At 49.4% G+C, this 18,542-nt stretch overlaps 1 protein-coding gene across 6 annotated transcripts in view; it reads left to right on the top strand.

The window, feature by feature from the left end:
- MASP1 (MBL associated serine protease 1) overlaps positions 1-17,861 on the top strand; it is a gene marked incomplete at its 5' end in the record, with an annotated part of 62,856 nt that extends 44,995 nt beyond the window's left edge. For 2 of the 6 annotated variants that reach the window (XM_081234586.1, XM_081234585.1), the window contains one exon: positions 191-2,651. In XM_081234586.1, the coding sequence (XP_081090712.1) occupies positions 191-1,074 (884 nt within the window). In that variant the 3' untranslated portion in view covers positions 1,075-2,651. Of the gene's footprint in view, positions 1-190; positions 2,652-5,708; positions 5,847-8,972; positions 9,087-9,955; positions 10,142-11,943; positions 12,012-13,224; positions 13,416-14,016; positions 14,117-14,575; positions 17,708-17,810 lie in introns of those variants that run through there. The other 4 variants (XM_081234588.1, XM_081234587.1, XM_081234589.1 and 1 more) reach the window with 4 other exon arrangements.
- Positions 17,862-18,542: the final 681 nt, after the last annotated feature.

Below are 18,542 nucleotides of genomic sequence, written 5' to 3'. Positions count from 1 at the left end.
AGAAAGACTTAGGCCAAAGATGAGCCCACTCAGAGCTTTCCCAGGCTAGCATGGCTCTGTGATGTAGAGTAGGGGCCGTGGTGGCATAATCTACAGTGGGTGAGACGTGCACTTCTTTCAGAGGGTCTCTCCACCTGGCTGACCTGACGTGTCTCTGTCCCTTGTCCCCGCTCCCTCCTTCTCCTTGCAGCGTGTGGCCAGCCCTCCCGCTCCCTGCCAAACCTGGTCAAGCGGATCATCGGGGGCCGGAATGCTGAGCCCGGCCTCTTCCCATGGCAGGCCCTGATCGTGGTGGAGGACACCTCAAGGGTGCCCAATGACAAGTGGTTTGGGAGTGGGGCCCTGCTCTCTGAGTCCTGGATCCTCACGGCAGCCCACGTGCTGCGCTCCCAGCGCAGAGACAACACGGTGACACCGGTCTCCAAGGAGCACGTCACCGTCTACCTGGGCCTGCATGACGTGCGGGACAAATCGGGGGCTGTCAACAGCTCGGCCGCCCGAGTGGTGCTCCACCCAGACTTCGACATCCAGAACTACAACCACGACATCGCTCTGGTGCAGCTGCGGGAGCCCGTGCCCCTAGGGCCTCACATCATGCCCATCTGCCTGCCGCGGCCCGAGCCCGAAGGCCCGGCACCCCACATGTTAGGGCTGGTAGCTGGTTGGGGCATCTCCAATCCTAACGTGACGGTGGATGAGATCATCAGCAGTGGCACGCGGACCTTGTCAGACGTCCTGCAGTACGTCAAGTTACCCGTGGTGCCGCACGCCGAGTGCAAGACTAGCTACGAGTCCCGGTCAGGCAACTACAGCGTCACAGAGAACATGTTCTGTGCCGGCTACTACGAGGGTGGCAAGGACACGTGCCTGGGGGACAGCGGCGGCGCCTTTGTCATCCTCGACGACTCGAGCCAGCGCTGGGTGGCCCAAGGCCTGGTGTCCTGGGGGGGCCCCGAAGAATGTGGCAGCAAGCAGGTGTATGGGGTCTACACCAAGGTCTCCAACTATGTGGACTGGGTGTGGGAGCAGATAGGCTCCCCACGGGGCCTGGGGGAGCTCCAGGTGGAGCGGTGAGCTGCCTGCCGTCCTCGGGGCGCCTGCCCTGGCCAGCCCCAGCGAGGCTGCACCACACACTCCCAAAGACGGCACACTCCATGTTACTCACGTGACCAGTGGGATGGACCACGCTGTTCCCCCCCTCCCAAGACAGCCCCTGGGACCCTGAGAGGCAGCAGTGTGGTCCAGGGAAAAGGCCCTACACAGGAGGCCTGGGTCGTTGGCCCTGGGCGAGTCCCCTCCCCTCTCCAGGCCTCCTCCCCACAGTACAGTGAGGGAGCTAGACTGGGGCCAGTACCCCCCACTCCTCTCCCGAGTGCTCACCCCAGGGGCCTCGTTCACTCCTAGTGGCCCTGGTCTCACTCTTGGCGTAACTGAGCTTGGACCTGACTGTTAGAAAATGTTTCCTTGCCTTGAGCTAAGTCCGTGTATTCTCCCAGCTTTGCCCTCTGGGTACATTCTGGCAGAAAACTCCTCAGGTCTGGGGGGACAGGGATGACACCCCAAGGCCCCTCTCTCCAAGTGTAATGCCTTGTAGTGCTTTTGTCCCTGGGTTTTCTCTCCCAAAACTTCTTGCAGTCCAAGCCTTATCCTTCTGTTCCCTGTTAAAGGAATTTCAAAGGACAAAGAGAAAGCTGGGAAGCTCTGTGGTGACTGGGGGGAGGAGAAGAGCAGTGGGAGGCTCCCCAAGCCCGTTAAATTCCCACCAACCACTCAGAGCACATCATTTGGACCCACACGTCACTCCCGAATACCAGCTGACCACATGGGTGTCCACACCTGGCACTCCAGACGAGCACGAAGCAACCTTCCAGCCTTGAAATGTGTCATCTGAAAAGGCTACCTGAGCCTCAGCCTCAGGTGTGGAGACTCAACTGGATTGTTCGGAGAAAGAGAAGGCTCACACCATGCTCCGCTGTGCCTCTGGACAGGGAAACAGAAGAAGGAGGGCTCAGGACATAGGAGTGACCCAATCCCACCAGACTGCCCAGCGTGTCTGTGATCTGAACTCTACAGAGAACACACCCAGCATGGATGTTGAGAGGGATCCAGTCCTCCAGTTTCCAGGAGCCAGAGCCAAGAGAAGCAAGGACCTGCCTGTGGAAGACAGTGAGAAGAGAGGGAGAGCCCAGAGTCCTGGGTTCTAGCCCCAGCTCTGCCCCCAACTGGCTGTGTAACCTTTGACAAATCACTTTCCCTCTCTGGGCCTCAGTTTCCCCATCTGTAAAAGGAAGGCATCAGATCCCCCTCAGGGTCCTTCCAGCTCCAGCGTTCGGTGGTTCCAATGCCAGCAGCCTCTCCCTGGCCCTCACAGGACTGATCATCCTCCTTCTCCCCAGGCTCGCTCTCCTGGGGACTCTCCATCAGAGAAAGAAGAAGCCCTGAGAGGGATTCCAAGAGAGCAATTGGGAAGCGTCCACTTTTCCAGTCGGGTCCTGGAAGCACACTCCTATGTGTGTGAACAGTGCATGTAGAGGATACTATATTTTGTTTATTTTATATCACAAGCTTCACTCCTCTGTAAGTTTCCTCTGCACTCCGTTTCTCCCATCAGGGGACTAAAGTGGAAATAAACCCTCTGTGGATAACCAACAGCCTTTGTTTTGGGGTTTGGTTATTGTTGATGTTCGTTTGTTTTGACTTTTTGAAGAAAACCTGGCCCCTCATGAAGCCTAAGTCTCTCCCATTGCAGAAAAAGTATAATTTTTGTCACCTGGACATCATCCAAGAAAGGGTGATGAGGAATGGAGTCAGTTATGTGTCCTCTCGAAGGCTGCCCGTTCCATCATGGAAGTGCCTGCCATTTAATTCCTTGAGTTCAAAGAGCTCGAATGAGCACGCAAGGCAAGACCGTGTGCACCTAGGTCTCACACAGGCAAAGGGGATTAACGTCATTAGAGGAGTGGAGATTGCCGTATAATGGGAAATTAAGGAGGGGGAGGTTCATACAGCTGAAGATGATCTGGATAAATTTGCAGAGAGGTTACAAAGAACGCACTGAGAGATGGGAGGGAAGGGGAGAGGGGACAAAGATCAAGCAGGAAAGTGTGCCCTGAGTAGAGTGGGGGCAGAGGGGATGAGGGGAAGGTGGACAGAGTCTCGAAGGTCATTCTATGTTATTCTATGTGCTCTGTCCTGTAACCAGTGATTCTCTAGTTTGGGGTATATCAGAATCACTTGGGGGGCTTGTTAGGAATTCAGATTCCTGGGTCTCACCCATGGGAAATTCTGAATCAGCAGGTTAGAACGTGAGCAACATGCTGTGAAAAGTGGAGGGGTCGGGGAAGGACCAAGCTAGAGAGAGCAGTTGGGAAATTACAACAACCATTCTGGAGAGAGGTGGTGAAAACCGCCCCCCCGCCCCGGACCTAGGGTGTGACACTGCAGATGTGGGCGTGAGGGAGTTTGAAAACATCTAAGTAGTGTATTGGGCAGGGCTCGGTGTAGAGGCATCGTGTGAATAGTGCAGACACAGAGGTGTGGAGTAACACAAGCTAATCTGTTAGTGAGGGCTCCCCGTACAATGTGCTCCTAGTTTGCCTTTGTTTGGGGTTTGTATCATCATGAAACTGTCATACTTTTTACACTATTGAGAGCGAAAAGAACCTTACATTATGCCTTATACTTTATATGTAGCTGCTTTCAAAGATTATCATGTCTTGTATTCTATTACATTTCGGAGTTTTACTTTCCTCTAGATATTTGGACTTTATGTTGTGACATATTGAGACACAGGTGTCATGAGGTTGCATGGAGAGCACATTGTGACATTACTCTCTGCTTCTTCTGGTGACTTTTTTTTACCAGTTTAGTGGCTGATTAAATACGGGTGTTGAAGAAGAGGGAGGCAGCGAGGATGCAGTCCGTGCAGACATTAACAGACACCTGGAATAACAAAAGGGGAGACAAATGGGTGGTGAAAGGTGGAGACCAGGACTTGGGTTTTCTGTGCTTGAGGAGTTTATGTGCCATCCAGCTGGAGACGTAAGGATCAGTTCAGAGGAAAGGGCAGATTAGAGACACTGATCTGAAATTCATCAGGGTCTAAATGGTATGATGGCATGGGAGGAGATGGCATTATCTACTGGAAGAGAAAAGAAAAGGGGGCTGAGGACTCCAAAAGGGAAACACGAGCATGGACGGCATGGAGAGAAGAAGAGAAACCCCAAGAAAGAGACAAGAAAGAGGAATCAGAAACACAGGAAGACAGGAGCTTCAGAAGCCAAGGAGGGAAAGTGTCAAGAAGGATAAAGTGATCGACAGTGCAAATGACCCAGGACAGTCCAGAGGACGCATCCAGGCTGGACTTTCCTGGGTGCTGGGACCCGGTCTCTACTGTCAACTCTGAGAGGGGATCCAGGGAGCAGGCCCGCGCTCATGTTGAAGTCCTTAGCCCTCCCTCCCTCTTACTTTATCCTCCTCCTCCTCTTCCTCCTCCACCACCTCTTTCTTCTTCTTTTTTCCCTCTTCTCTCTCTCTCTCTTTCCCCCTCCCTCCCACACCCTCCCCCCTTCTCTTTCTCTCTTCAGGCTTCTCCTAGGTTTTTATCTCTTTCCTGAGATAGCACACTGCCCTTACATCCTCCCTTCTCTTGGTTTATATGCTCAGTTCTCTAGGTTTTGCTTCCTTGAAACCTACAAACCTCCAGCAGCCACAAGGCGAGGAGATTTCCTAAAGATGAAGAATATGTGAGATAAAATTTCAGAAATAGTGTCCTCCTATACATGTAAATATCATCATTGAAGTTCCAGTTATGGGCCCAGAGTCATTCTATCTCCATCTATGATTACAGATCTATTAAATATTCAAATGGCCACTTTATGTCCAAATTTGTGTGGAGCATGGCACTTTCTTCTTTTGAATCCACCTCCAAAGGACAGGGAAGGATGTGGACACTGGGTGTCATCTCCTCTTTCCAGAAGCTTGACTATGGAAGAGAGGAGAGGGAGAGACTGTGGAATGAATGAGAATCAGGGAAAATGGAAATTTGATTTTTAGGATGAGAGGTCTTGATCATGTTTTGGAGGCATAGACAAAGGAGAGATGCAAGACAGAGGAGAGGGGTGCGAATCCTCAAAGCCAGGTCCCCAAAAGTTTGGAAGTGAGGAGATCCAAAGCCCAGAATTCGTTCTGAAGAGAAGAAAGTTTACACAGGGAGCAGATGGAGAGGAGGATGTTGTTTGGCTTGGTTTGGTTTGGTTTTTCCATTAGTAGCAAGTTTTTCTACAAACTTTCCATGAAGTGATCTTTGGCAAATCTGGGCTTTAGCCAGCAGCTTAGCAATCCCAGCAGAGAAGGACCTTCTAGCAAGATTCCCAAGGCAGGCTTTCATTGGCCTGGCCAGGGTTACATTCCCATCTCTGAGCAATCGCTGTGACCAGAGTATAAGAGGCTTTCATTAGTCAGGTCTGGGTCACATTCCTACCCGTAGAGCCAGGGGTAAGGTCATTGCAACTCAGGCTATATGGACAAGAAATGGGGGAAGAGTGGGCCCCAGAGGAAAATTGGGGTGCTGTTACTGAAAGGAACAATGGATGCTGGGAAATCAAAAAGAGCAGATGTTCCTAACAGAGGGTGATGTGTGCTAATAGCTCTGGCAAAGGGCAAGATGGGGCCCAGAGTGTGATCTGTCCTCCCTCCCTTGGCTGCAGTGTGTGGGATCCCCAAGTTCTCCCGGAATCTGATGGCCAGGATCTTCAGTGGACGCCCAGCCCAGAAGGGCACCACCCCATGGATTGCCATGCTGTCACACCTGAGTGGGCAGCCCTTCTGCGGGGGCTCCCTTTTAGGTAAGGTGAAGGTGGAAGGGGTGGGGGACCCAGGATTAGAGGTTAGGGTAGAAGGAAAGGGACATGACCCTCTTTCTGGAGACTGACAAGATTTCTTCACTGAGAATCTTCCACAGTAGTAGCGGGACCCAGAAGTACAAAGTGGCAGAAAGAAACCTTAGCTGGAGCCAGGAGATGTGTGTTCTGTTCTAGCGGGCTCCTTCAGCCAACAACACTTCCCGAGCCCTGGTCATTCTCTGGCACTGAGAAGGGTGTGGGAGTCAGACCCTTAAACATGGATTACAACACAAGGCACTTACATGCGGCTCAAAGTGAGGGTGTGTCAGCGCCGTGGGACCAGGGACAACCAGGAAACCCACCCTAGAGGAGTCAGAGAAGGGAGATTTACAAAGCCTTGAATGCCATGCTTGGGAATTTAGATCTTTTCTTGAATGCTGCTCCAGGTTTATAAGCATATTCTGGAAAGTTCTCTCCTGAGACAGCATGGATTGAAAGAAGGGTGAATCTGGAAGCCAAGAGTCCAGTGAAGCAGCTATAGTTCAATAGTGGGGAGGGAAGTCATTAGCCTCAGAAAAAGGACAGGGGATGAGGAATAGAAACGAGGCCGATTCAAAGCCATTGAGAAATAGGATTGTCAGAATTTTGTAATGGACTGAATGTGATTGGCAGTGAGAGGAAGGGCAGGCAAGAAATGATTGATGGCTCTTCCTGCCAGTTTAGTCCAAATGATCTAAGGTCCATCCCAGCTCTGACATCATAATAAAAAATTAATAGCAATCTAGAGTCCCTCTGACCCTATCACAGAGGAAGAAGGCATGGATGGGTCCACTTCTGCCTGGGCAACTCTGGGGCTCCCGGTCTCGCCTCGTGCCGACGCACCCTCCTCCTCCAGGGTACACTCAGGTGAGGACAGCTCCCTGACCGGGATCCCCGAGGGGAGGCGCAGGCTCTGGTGAGACTGCAGTCTGGACAACCCAAAATGTGTGAAATGGTAACCCAGCAGAGAGTTTGGTCCTTATATTCCCACAGACACAAAGATGAGTGGCCTCACCCTATGGAGCCTCCCAAAGGGGCACAGAGAGTGAGCACAGGTTAAAGGGGAGCCCAGTGGGGAGCAGGCACGGGAGAGGACCAAGAATGAGAAGGGGCAGAGAGACACAGAGAGGGCTTAGAAGGACAAGGACAAAGATAGAGAAAGAGACAGAGAGAGGGCATATGAGAGAACTAGAGAGGGAAGTGAAGAGAAGTTAAGGGGAAAATGAAACAAATACAACCGGAAGAAGAGAAACTGGTGGGGCATGAGACGAGACAGAGAGACAGAGAGAGAATTGTGAAAGGCATAGAAAAGCAGGGAGGACCCAGAAAAGAACGCATCAGAAGAGAAGCAGACAGAGGGGAGGAGCCGGCAGGGAGAGCAGAAGGGAGCAAAGACATTTCTGGTTTTTTTAGAATGTAAGTAAATAGATGGATTACTGCCCACGGTTTTAAGAGTTAGATTAGTTTTCTGAAGCCTTGAGTGTTTAAGTTCAATGATGTTCAGAACTCCCTTGTGTCTACTGCGTGTTTATTCCCACTTCTCTACCCTCAGCCAAGCCACAAGATCTGGCTTACTCAGCCCTCCCCACAGCTCTCTTTGTCTAGAATCTCTCTCCTCCTCTGTTGTCTAGTTTTGTAGAGGGAGGGAAAGACAGGAGAGGGCAGAGGAAGCAGGGAAGGAGCTGAGGGACAGACAGAAAGTTCCCACTCAGTGCCCACACTAAAGCCTGGGTTCTGGCTCAGGGACTCAGTATTAGCAGAGCTGCGAGGCAAAGCCATGTCTTTGGACTCACCACTGCATACCCTAGGTTCATCTAAATGTCCCAGAGCCCCGTTCCAAGGCAGGCTCCCTAATCTGGGTACCTCATCCCACTTTACCTACCTGGAAAATTAGTCAACAGCCCCTGGCTGTGGACAGGGATCAAAAATGCCACCAGGGAAAAGAGGGTGGCCTGTGTGGAGCTCTATCCAGAAGCCAGTAGCCAAGGAACATAGCTGCTCCTGAGAGGGCCAAGTGGAGCCTGGGACCTGCTCCAGAAAGGGACTCTGCCCTGGACTCTGTACTTGGCCCTGATACCCCACCCCAAAGCCCTGGTGCCTTTCTTTCTGCTTCGCTCAACCCAGCATGTCTCTGGACTCAGCTATTTATGGGTTTGTCATCTGTTCCACCTTAAGGATGAACCGAAGCCTGACCCCATATTGAGCAAAGGGCAGGAACATGCCCATCAAGGGAAAAAGACAGCCAGATGCAAGAGATGTGCTCAGCTGACCATCAGGAGACCCAGGGTCCGGCCCTGGCCCTACCACCAACCTGCAGAGTTGCCCTAGACATCCTCGCTCTCCTCCAGGCCTCAGAATCCATGTCTATAAAATGAGAGGTTTGGATCAGAGCAGTGGTTCTCAGCCCTGATGGCAGTAGAATCATCTGGGGCACTTTTAAAGCGTATTTGTACCTGTGCCTCACTCCCATGACATAGATGGCCTGGCTTCAGGACCAGGTATTATTTTTGGGGATTTGCTTGTTTGTTTTTAATTCCCCAGGTTATTCTAAATGTGCACCCAAAGTTGAGAAGAACCACGTACAACAGTGCTTTCCAAACTTTAATATGCATAGAAATTACCTGGAGATCTTATTAAAACCCTCAGATTTTACTACTGAATGCAGATTCTGATTCAGTAGATGTATGGTGGGGCCTCAGAGTCTGCATTTCCAAGAAGCTCCCAGCGGGGGCTGAGGCAACTGTTCCAGGGACCACGCCTTGAGCAGCAAGGCCGGAGGGGCAGCCAGTGAGCAAGAAGTTTCTTGTGGACACCTTGGGCTGTCCGGAGCTCGTCAACCCCATAGATTTAAAGGAGACCTGAAATCATCTTTAAAACATTCAATTTTGGCCTAGGTTGGATAAGGCAGATGAAATCACAGATTCAACTCCCCATTTTCAGATTAGGATCATATGAGTTTCTGCCTTGGGGCTGTGAAATGCAAGGGAGAGGGGTGCCATGGAGAGGAGGGGTCTGAAAGCCCTCAGCTTGAGGCTGTGGGAAGCAGGATGGGGCCGTGAGGACAGTGTGTGTGTACAATTCTGTTCTCAGGCTCCAAATGGATTGTGACCGCGGCTCACTGCCTTCACCAATTGCTGGATTCAGAGGACGCAACCCTACATGGCTTGGACTTGCTCAGCCCCTCTACCTTCAAAATCATCATGGGTGAGTGCAGAGCAAGGTGATTCCTACAACCAGCTGTGGTTCTGAGGATGGGATGTGTCCACTTACTCACTCAGTCATCAGGGAAGGTGCCTGGGATGAAGGATGAGTCAGGACTGGAGGCCAGGGACTTGCATCTAAGCCCAAGCCTGTGATTCTCAGGTGGTGGGACCATGAGCAGGTCATTGAAGGTGAAGCCTTAGTTTTATAATAAAGAGCCTCATCTGGATAATTTCCAAAAATGCTTCAGGCTTCTGTGAATCCGTGGTTTCAAGTGGATCATACACAAACAATCCAAGCTTCCCCTCTCCTTTGTAAAATCAAGACCACCGGCTGATTCAGTTTAGTTCACCGTATATTTATGTCCTGACACTATGCCAGGATATAACTACACAAGTTCCCGCCCACAGGGACTTAGAGTCTAATAAAGGAATAGAATATAAGCACAGAGACCTTGAACATAAAGTAGGAAGCAGTAAGTTCTTTAGGAGAGGAACAGAAAAAAGGCATGGGAGATCGTAGGGAAGAGATTTCTAATTGAAGAATCTAACTCAAGACTCTGAGAGGTTTCATGGAGGGAGGCAACACATGACCCAGGCAAGGAAAGCTTGGACATATGGCAATGGGCACTGGAATGAGTATTATAAGGCAATGGGATCAGGTCATGAAGAAAGACAGAGGTCAGAGCCATGAGAATATGTGGAGAAGGGCGGGTAGGATGGGATGCCTTGAAAAAGGTAGATGAAGGGCAGTATAAGGGTTAAGGCTGGAAACATGGGCTGAATGGGACAGGGGCTGACAGGGAACAAGGTGTGACCTTATCCTCTAAGCTTGCATTGCCCTCATGCCTCACATGCCTTCTTCTTGCCCAGGTAAGCATTGGAGGTACCGGTCAGATGAGAATGAACAGAGTCTCGACGTCAAACAAATCTTCCTCCATCCCCTGTATAACCCCAACACATTTGAGAATGACATAGCTCTGGTGGAGCTGTCGAAGAGCCCGGTGCTGAGTGACTTCGTGATGCCCATCTGTCTGCCCCAGGGGCCATCGCAGGAAGGTACCACCCCCACCTGTGATTCCACCTCTGCAGAGCACCTGGTGCCTCCATAGAGCCTTCCTCTCCAGCATTGGTCGGGCTCTGGTGCCAACTGAGCCGGCTGACCATGTCTGTGTGATTCCTCAGCTGCCTCCCCTAAAACAGCTGAGTCAAAACTGGTTCCAAGGTAAACAGGCAGGCTTGATCAGTACTGAAAGCACTATATCAGTCAGGGTCCAGATAGGAAAACAGAAACCAGACCAGTTATTATATCAGAGAGAATTTAATATAGGGTACTGGAGGACTGGAGAAGTAAAGGAAGATGCTGAGATAATAGAGATGGCACTTGCAGGAAGAAACCACCACTCCTGGGGCTGGAGGAACAAAGAGAAGAAGTTGGAGATATAGAACCTAGAAGCTTGACAGGGGCCTGTGAAGCAGGAACTCAGATGCTGCAAAAGAGGCCCTGTGCTGATGGTGCTAGGGAGAACAGCTGAAACCAACCGCCATTGCTAGGGTGAGGAACCATTGCTAGGGTGATGCCAACAGGAATGGCAAGCCTTCCTGGAAGTGCCCCCTATTTTCAGGAACACCCCTGACAAAGCAGATCTGCCATTTCAGAGTCTCATTCGCAGCATCACAAAGTAGAGCATAGAAGGGTACGTTTGGCGCTGAGAGACAATAGCTTAATCACCAGCACAGACTCAAATCCCCATGCTGCCATTTCCTAGTTGGGTGACTTTGAGGAAGTTGCCAAACCTCAGGCCCCTTCCCTCTACACTGGGGATAATATCCCATGGGTGTTTGTGATGTTTAAATGAAATAATAATCAAACATATCCAACATAGAGTGAGAGTCCAACCCAGGGCAGCTGGCTTTTGTTTCATCCTGTTCTAAATTCAGTGGTGCCATGTCACAGATAACCTCCTTTAGTTCAAAGTTATTTTTTAAAATGGCTGAATGGAATCTGAGAAGTATTCAGGGGAAGTAAGCCAACAGGAAAGGCACAGGTATGGCTCTGATTCATCAGATGCCATGCGCCTACCAAGTGCCACTTGATTTACATTAATTAATTTATGTATTACTTATAAAAGCCTTGTGAGGTGGTATTGTAGTCCCATTTTCCAGGTGAGAAAACAGGCTCAGCAAGGTACAGTGACTTACCCAAGATTCAGCTTGTAAGAAGTAGATCTGGGGATAGAATTCAGATCTTCCAACTTAAAGCCCAATGTTGTTTTCAGTATCCAGGCTCTTTTACAAATGAAGAGATAAGTGTTCTATCAGTGCTCAACCCATTTCCACACTGCCTCGAGATCTGCCAACTTCATAGACTTCTAGAATATCAGAGCTGGGAGGGGTTTTAGAGAATACTAAGTCCAGCCTCTTCATTTTATGGATGGAGAAACTGAGACTCAGAAGGGGAGGGAACATAGCATATTGTGGGCTAAGCTGGACTTTGTATTTATTCAGTTATTGATTGAGCATCTACTATGTGTCAACTCTGCTGTAGGCGTGGAGATAGCGCTGAATAAGATATATGAGATTACTGCTCTCGTGGAGTCTAGGTTCCAAGCTAGTTGGGAGTGGGAGAGAACAGGCAACTAAACAAATAAACCAGCTAATGTCTCATAGAGACAAATGCCTAGTCCTCTGTCGTGGGTAACCTTCAACCCAGCAGTCTTCTTCCCCACCATGCTGCCATTCTCTGAGGGTGCAAACTCAGCCCTTCCTCCATGGGCAGAGGATGATGGGGCTGCAAGATGTCACCCTCTGAAAACCCCACAGACAGCCTCTCTGCTCTCACTGTGTCTTCTCTCCTCCAGGGGCCATGGTCATCGTCAGTGGCTGGGGGAAGCAGTTCTTGCAAAGGTTCCCGGAGACCCTGATGGAGGTGAAGTTCAATTTATACCCTTCAGAGGGTGACACCTCTGCCCTACATTGGATCTTTCTGCATCATAGTGCCCCTTAGTGGGTTAGAGGCTTTGGCAGGGGCTGGGTGAGAGACGTACCAGGGGCCCAAACTCACCTTCAAAGTAAAATGAGACTGAATCCCAACTAGTTTGATCTGTTTGTTCTACATGTCATAGGGCTCTAGTCTCTAAACATTGCTTAATGTTTCTGTAGCTTATTAAAGTCTCAATTTATGGAAATTCTTCCAGAAAACAGCCGGCTTGGACTCCCCAAAAGGTGATCCATCTATATACATCATGAAGATTCACATAACAGAGTAACCAAGAATGGGCCAAGGAATGGGCCTTGAGAGCTGCAGTCCTTGCAGCAGTGAAGTTGACTGTTGCATTTAGAAGTTTACATTCTTGTCATATCAGAAAAGAACACTGAACCAGGAGTAAGGAGCCATGGCTCCAAGTCCTGGCTCTTAGTAACCTGCTGCGAGATCTTAAACGAGTCATCTTGCCTCTCTGGACCGCAGTGTAGTATCTCAAGCTGCAAAGTCAGGGGCAACACTAGATGTCCTCCAGGAGCTGCCTGGCTCAGACATTACCAGGTTCTACGACTGCCACAGCTAGTCTCTAAACCCTTCAACATGCGTTATTTTAGCGTACTTTAAAATTCTGGATTGGCAACAACAATTTAGCCCCTCAATCATGAACTCTAGAGTGTTTATTTGGTGCCTCCCGTGTACCAGACATTGTATTAATTGCTAGGTATGCTGGGAGGTAAGAGGACAGATCTGGCCCCTGGCCTCCTTGGGCTTACAGTCAAGTGGGATAGACAGAAAGCAGTTATCAATGTAATCAATGGAATGAGGAAGAGGTGCAAGATGCTCCAGAATGTACAGCAGGGGCTCTGACCTTGTCTTAGGGGTACAGAGGGCTTCCCAGAGGGAGTGACACTTAAATGATGCATGAGCGATGGATAGAGGTCAGTCAGGCACTCAACGGTTTGCTGAGGACATGTGCTCACGACCACCCTGCCTGACTTCCTCTCCCCACATCTCTCGGAAGGCCATGGCCCCAAAGAGACCTGAATGCCTCTGGTCCCCTCGAGCAAGGGCCAACAGGAGTTGTGCTTTTGGGGGGAGTGTGACCCATTCAGTTCTTGGTTTGGCTGAATGAAACTCATGTTTCCTCTTTTTATTCTAGACAACCATTCCAACGTTTACCCCCAAGCTGAATCAAGGGCAATAATAATCACAATACCTTACTTTATGTGTCAATGTACCACCTCAATTCAAAATAACATTTCCTGAGTACTGACCATGTTCCAAGCTATGTGAGATAGAAATGGACAACATACAGACCGAGTGTCTGGAAGCTCACACTGTGGTGGGGGAGAACGTAAGTGAATGCTTGCTGCTAGGTGAGCCTCACTAACCCTACACCACCTACTATTTATGCAGTGTTTGTAGTTTACAGAATATCTGCTCATTCATCTCCTCTTTGCACAACAACTCTATGCGATTAGTATGTCAAATATTGTGACTCCCATTATTCAAATAAGGAAACAGAGTCTCAGAGATCTGAGAAAACAGTGATGAAGGCTACGTGCCCCAGGTCCCACAACCAATAATGGTAAGAGTGAGGAAAAGAAGACTGCCCATAGGTTTTGCATACACTGCCATATTTGAGATAATGTATGTGCTAGGCAAGTATTATTATCTCCATTTTACAGATGAGAAAACTGAGGCCCAGAAAGGGCAAATGACCTGCACAAGGTCACACAGCAAGTTCATGACTAAGACTGTACCAGAACATGGATCTCCTGATTCTGCATTCGGTGTTCCTTCACCTGTACCATAGTTAGTTTCTGAGGCCAGGTCTAAGGCAGACCCAGGCTCATCCAGGAAGGGGATGGGGATGAGTCAGCTCTAGGAGTGTCAGAGCAGCAGGGCTCCTCAGCCAGGGGTGGGGACCAACAGTGGCCTTGTGTTCCAGATCGAAATCCCAGTTGTTGACCACCGCATCTGCCAGGAGGCCTATACCCCACTGAAGAAGAAAGTGACCAGAGACATGATCTGTGCTGGAGAGAAGGAAGGTAAGTCAAGAGGCCGGCGTACAACAGGGCACCACCAGCCAGGGAGGGGAGCCGAGCCTGGCAGTGGAAGGACTGGAGACCTTGGAGCTGGCAGGTTGAGCAGCAGCGGACAGGGAGGAGGGAGGCAGGGGAGAGGGAGGACGGTCATGAGAGGAAAGATTCCACTGAAGAAGCTGCATCGGAGAGAAGGGGGCTAAGTAAGGAATTTCCGTAATTCCCTTCTCCAAGCCCAGCTTTTCCCTTATGAAATGAGAGGGTCCTAACCTGCACTTTCTAAAATCGCTGAGGTCTGAGGAGGTCTGACCTACAACAGCTGAGTCCAGGTCTGGGTCCAATGGTCTACTGCGCCCCCTGGTGACCGATCCTCTGAACTACAAGGCAGTTGTGGAGAGAAGGAGGCTTCTCTGGATTTGAGGCTAGGGAAGGAGACACTTTAACCTGCCTCACTTCTTCCTCCAGGCGGGAAGGATGCCTGTGCGGGTGACTCTGGAGGGCCCATGGTGACCTTGGATATAGAGAGAGGCCAATGGTACCTAGTGGGCACGGTGTCCTGGGGTGTGGACTGCGGAAAGAAGGACCGTTACGGAGTGTATTCCTACACCTTCCACAACAAGGACTGGATACAGAGGGTCACCGGGATGAGGAATTGAATTCGGTTCCTCACCTTCTTCCTCACCTGTCCATGGTCAGTCAGCAGCAGAGGATAGTTATCTGATGCAAGATGCCCCTTGCCCTACACGCACCTCATTCGGCCCATCTATTACTGGCCAATAAAGGGGGCATCTCAGCCCCCTTCTCACTCTCTTTAAAGAAGCAGGGTAGCAGGGTGGACAGAATCCAGGTTGTATCACCTACTAGCTTTGTAACACTGGGCAGGTGACTTCACCTCTTTGAGCCTCAGTTTCTTTGTCCATATTATGGAAATGGCATACCTTACCTACCTCATAAAAGTCTGATGAGGATCAAATTTAGTTAATATGCATATAGCACGTAGCACAGTGCAGGCATAAACTAAGTGCTCAATAAATATGACTTAGCAGAAGGCCGGTGTGTCTACCAGGCACACTACATTCTCTTACAAATCCTGGCTGGGCCTTAGGGCTGACCAGTGTGCACCGCTCCCCTCAACCTTGACCATCTCCTTCACCTGCCCCCGAATGCTCCATGCTTCTTTGCTATCATGCATTTCCCATCCCCGATCCCCACCCCTCCCCATAAAAAGGTAAAAGAGACGATGTTCTTAGTCTATGGCATATCCCATAGTGATGCACTTATGACCGTGAGCTGGATACCAAACTGTGAGAGTGCCTGAGAGAAGCAGGTACTCTCACCGGGTGGGGAGACTGGGAATGGTGAATTAGGAAGTCAGACACCAGGTTCTAGAACCAACTCTGCCCGCAGCTCCCTGTGACTCTATGCAACTCCCTTCCCCTCATCCCAAAGAACCCTCCCAGCTCTGACAATCTAGGATCCAATGAAGCCATTTCTCCCTGAAGAGATGAGTTAAAGCCAAAATAACAGAAAGGCAAAAATTGCCTTAGGTTCAATAGAGCTTTATTGCAGACCGAACACTGCTGCTACTGCAACACCCACCCCTGCGCACCACACCCTAGTTCCCAAGGACATAGCCCTGGCGAAGCGCTAGCCAAGGGGCCTTTCCTTACTCCTAAGCAGAGCCTCTGCTCTAGGCACCGGCCTCCTTTTCTTCCTGGGAGCCTGAGTTGCACAAGGTAGGCCCTGGGAGGTTAGACTCAGGCCCCTGCACTCTCCCTCCCTGTGTCCACAGCTGACCCCAAGCCACCATTCCCCTGGTTCCTCACCCCTGTTCCTCACCCTGAACACCCCAGCCCTGCAGGGTCATAAGTGCTTCCCAAGCAGAATGCCTCTCCTCTCCAAGAGCCACCTCCTCTCTCAGGAAGCTTCCAGGGACCTCCTCCCCTCCAGAGCTCTGAGATTTAAGCCCTTCAAGGGATCAGAAGCCCCAAGTCCCTGGCTTCTGTTCTGTCAAAATTGGTCTTCATGGGAGATTTCATTTCTCGACCTGCACTGAAGCTGCTGGAGTCGTTCAGGGTCTCTTGCTGAAAGAAGATGATACTGAGGAATGAGAACTTATGGACACGAAGCCCTAAGCTCACCACTCAGGGATGGCAATTCACAGCCTGCTTTTGATTCTCTGAGCAAGTCATTCTACCTCTCTGTGACCTGCTGCTTATTCTGTAAATGGAAGATGGCAATCATACTCAATCTCACCAGATATTTGTCAAGCAAACTGGAGCTCTATTTTAGACACCAGAGAAGAATTGCAATGCAAAGTTTTGGAACTACCCTAAGGCATTCCAAACACCATGCCTTCCAATTTCACAGCACTGCCTGGATGCCCCCACGTGCCAGATTATGCTGACTGCTATGCGGACCACCAAGATGAGGGGAACATGATTCATACCTTCCAGGAGCTCCTACAGGAAGAGCTGACACATACACAAGTGTCTATGATGAACAGAATGAACCCCACCAAGTGCTATGTGTCAGAATAGCACAGAGGTGAAAGAAAGGCCATTCTAGTATGGAGACGTTGGAGGAGGGGGCATCAGGAAGACATCCCAGAGGAGATGGTGTTGGAGTTGAGCCTTGAAGAGGGTGGGCATTTCCACAGGTAAGACAGAGGGAGGCCTTCCAGGTAGAAGGACAACAAGAGTCCATGTCCTCTCAGGTTTTCCTCAGATTACACTCTCTTCCCTCACATAAAGGACATGTCCAGGGCTTCCCTTGTGGCGCAGTGGTTGAGAGTCCGCCTGCCGATGCAGGGGACACGGGTTCGTGCCCGGTCTGGGAAGATCCCACATGCCACGGAGCGGCTAGGCCCGTGAGCCATGGCTGCTGGGCCTGTGCGTCCGGAGCCTGTGCTCCGCAACAGGAGAGGCCACAGCAGTGAGAGGCCTGCGTACCACAAAAAAAAAAAAAAAAAAAAAAAAAAGGACATGTCCAGCAGACCAGTGCTCTGACTCCAGGATCAGAGCCCACATCTAAAAGAAACTTTCTCCTTAAAATCAGACAACTCTGAGACTTGAAGCAGCCTCGGAATTTGTGTACAAATACTGACTTCTGGCTGGACCCAGTTTATCCTGGTTATTCCCCCAATTGCAATTTCATCCTGATTCTAAGAGCTGTCTAGATGTGCTGCTGGACTTGGGCTTACCCTTGATCTACAAACATTTACTAGATGTACCAGCTCCCGCACTGATGCTAAGGTCCAAGGAAACCAAATGTCTCACAGAGTCATAGAAGCAGAGGGTTGGAGTATCTGTTAGGACCATATTGTCTAACTCTATGACCTCGTTCTTGAACATATCTAAAGATGGGAAACTCACTACCTCCAAATATAGCCAATTTCAACCTCAAAACGTGCTCTTAGAAAGGTCTCTTCTGTACAACCAGAATCCACCTCCCAGAATATACTTAGCATATCTAAAGCTATGATTCCGTACCATGAATGTTGTTATCAGCAATAATGATCATGGCCGATTTCATTAGAAACAGAAGCTGTTGCTCTACATGTGTAGCTGTAACTACACATTATTTCCAATAAACATCTGTATTGAGTCAAAGCATCCTGTTTGGCTTGTATGTTTTTCACGTACTGATAGTTCTGGTGAGTGGTGTTTTCGTTTATCAACATTTCTCTGTATCCAATTAGGATCCCTGAACCATGAAGAGAGAGAGAGAGATTGATGGGAAGATCAAATTATCAATACAAAAGCAGTTCTTAGGCTTTTCAGGTCAGTTCTGATTAAATACCTTGTTCTATTGTTCCTATAAGTTATCAAAATATCCCAGGATGCCAATCTTTCAATATCCAAATTGTATTTCTTGATTGTCACCCACACCTAGAATAGAAAAAACATTTTTTTTTCGGATCATGTGTTCAATTGTTTGGTTCAGAAAATATGGCACCAGGTCTATGAGTGGCCTGTTCTGAATTGGAGTTTGTACTTTCCTTCTGCCATGAGTTAACCTTATTCCCAGGTGGCAGGAATCAAAGAATCAGCAACACTAAGAAGTCCTTCAAGTAAAGGTAGGCAACAATCATGGAAGGAAAATCTATACCCCTCATGCAGCAGAGACAGTGGCCAATCTGGGTCTAGTATGGGACATGAAATCAAGAGACTTGGGTTCTAATGCAAGCATATGTTGACTTCTTGATCCACTTAATTTCTCCATCTATAAACTGGCAGAAAAATCTTTGCCCTACCCCTGTCTGAGGGTTGTTGAATCAGATGAATTAGCATGTAGGAAAGAACTTTGGAAACTAAATTAGCTCAAAATAAAAAGGTCTATGGGAAATAATCACTAAAACACTTTTGAATATTCACCATACGATTGAGACCACACTAAGCTCTTACACAATTCTCTAATTTAGTCCTCATAA

This window comes from Mesoplodon bidens (genome assembly GCF_964165515.1).
Source record: "Mesoplodon bidens genome assembly, chromosome: 5".
NCBI classification, from domain to species: domain Eukaryota; kingdom Metazoa; phylum Chordata; class Mammalia; order Artiodactyla; family Ziphiidae; genus Mesoplodon; species Mesoplodon bidens.
The sequence above is the reverse complement of the archived record's forward strand: the minus strand, read 5'-3'. Positions and strand labels throughout refer to the sequence as shown.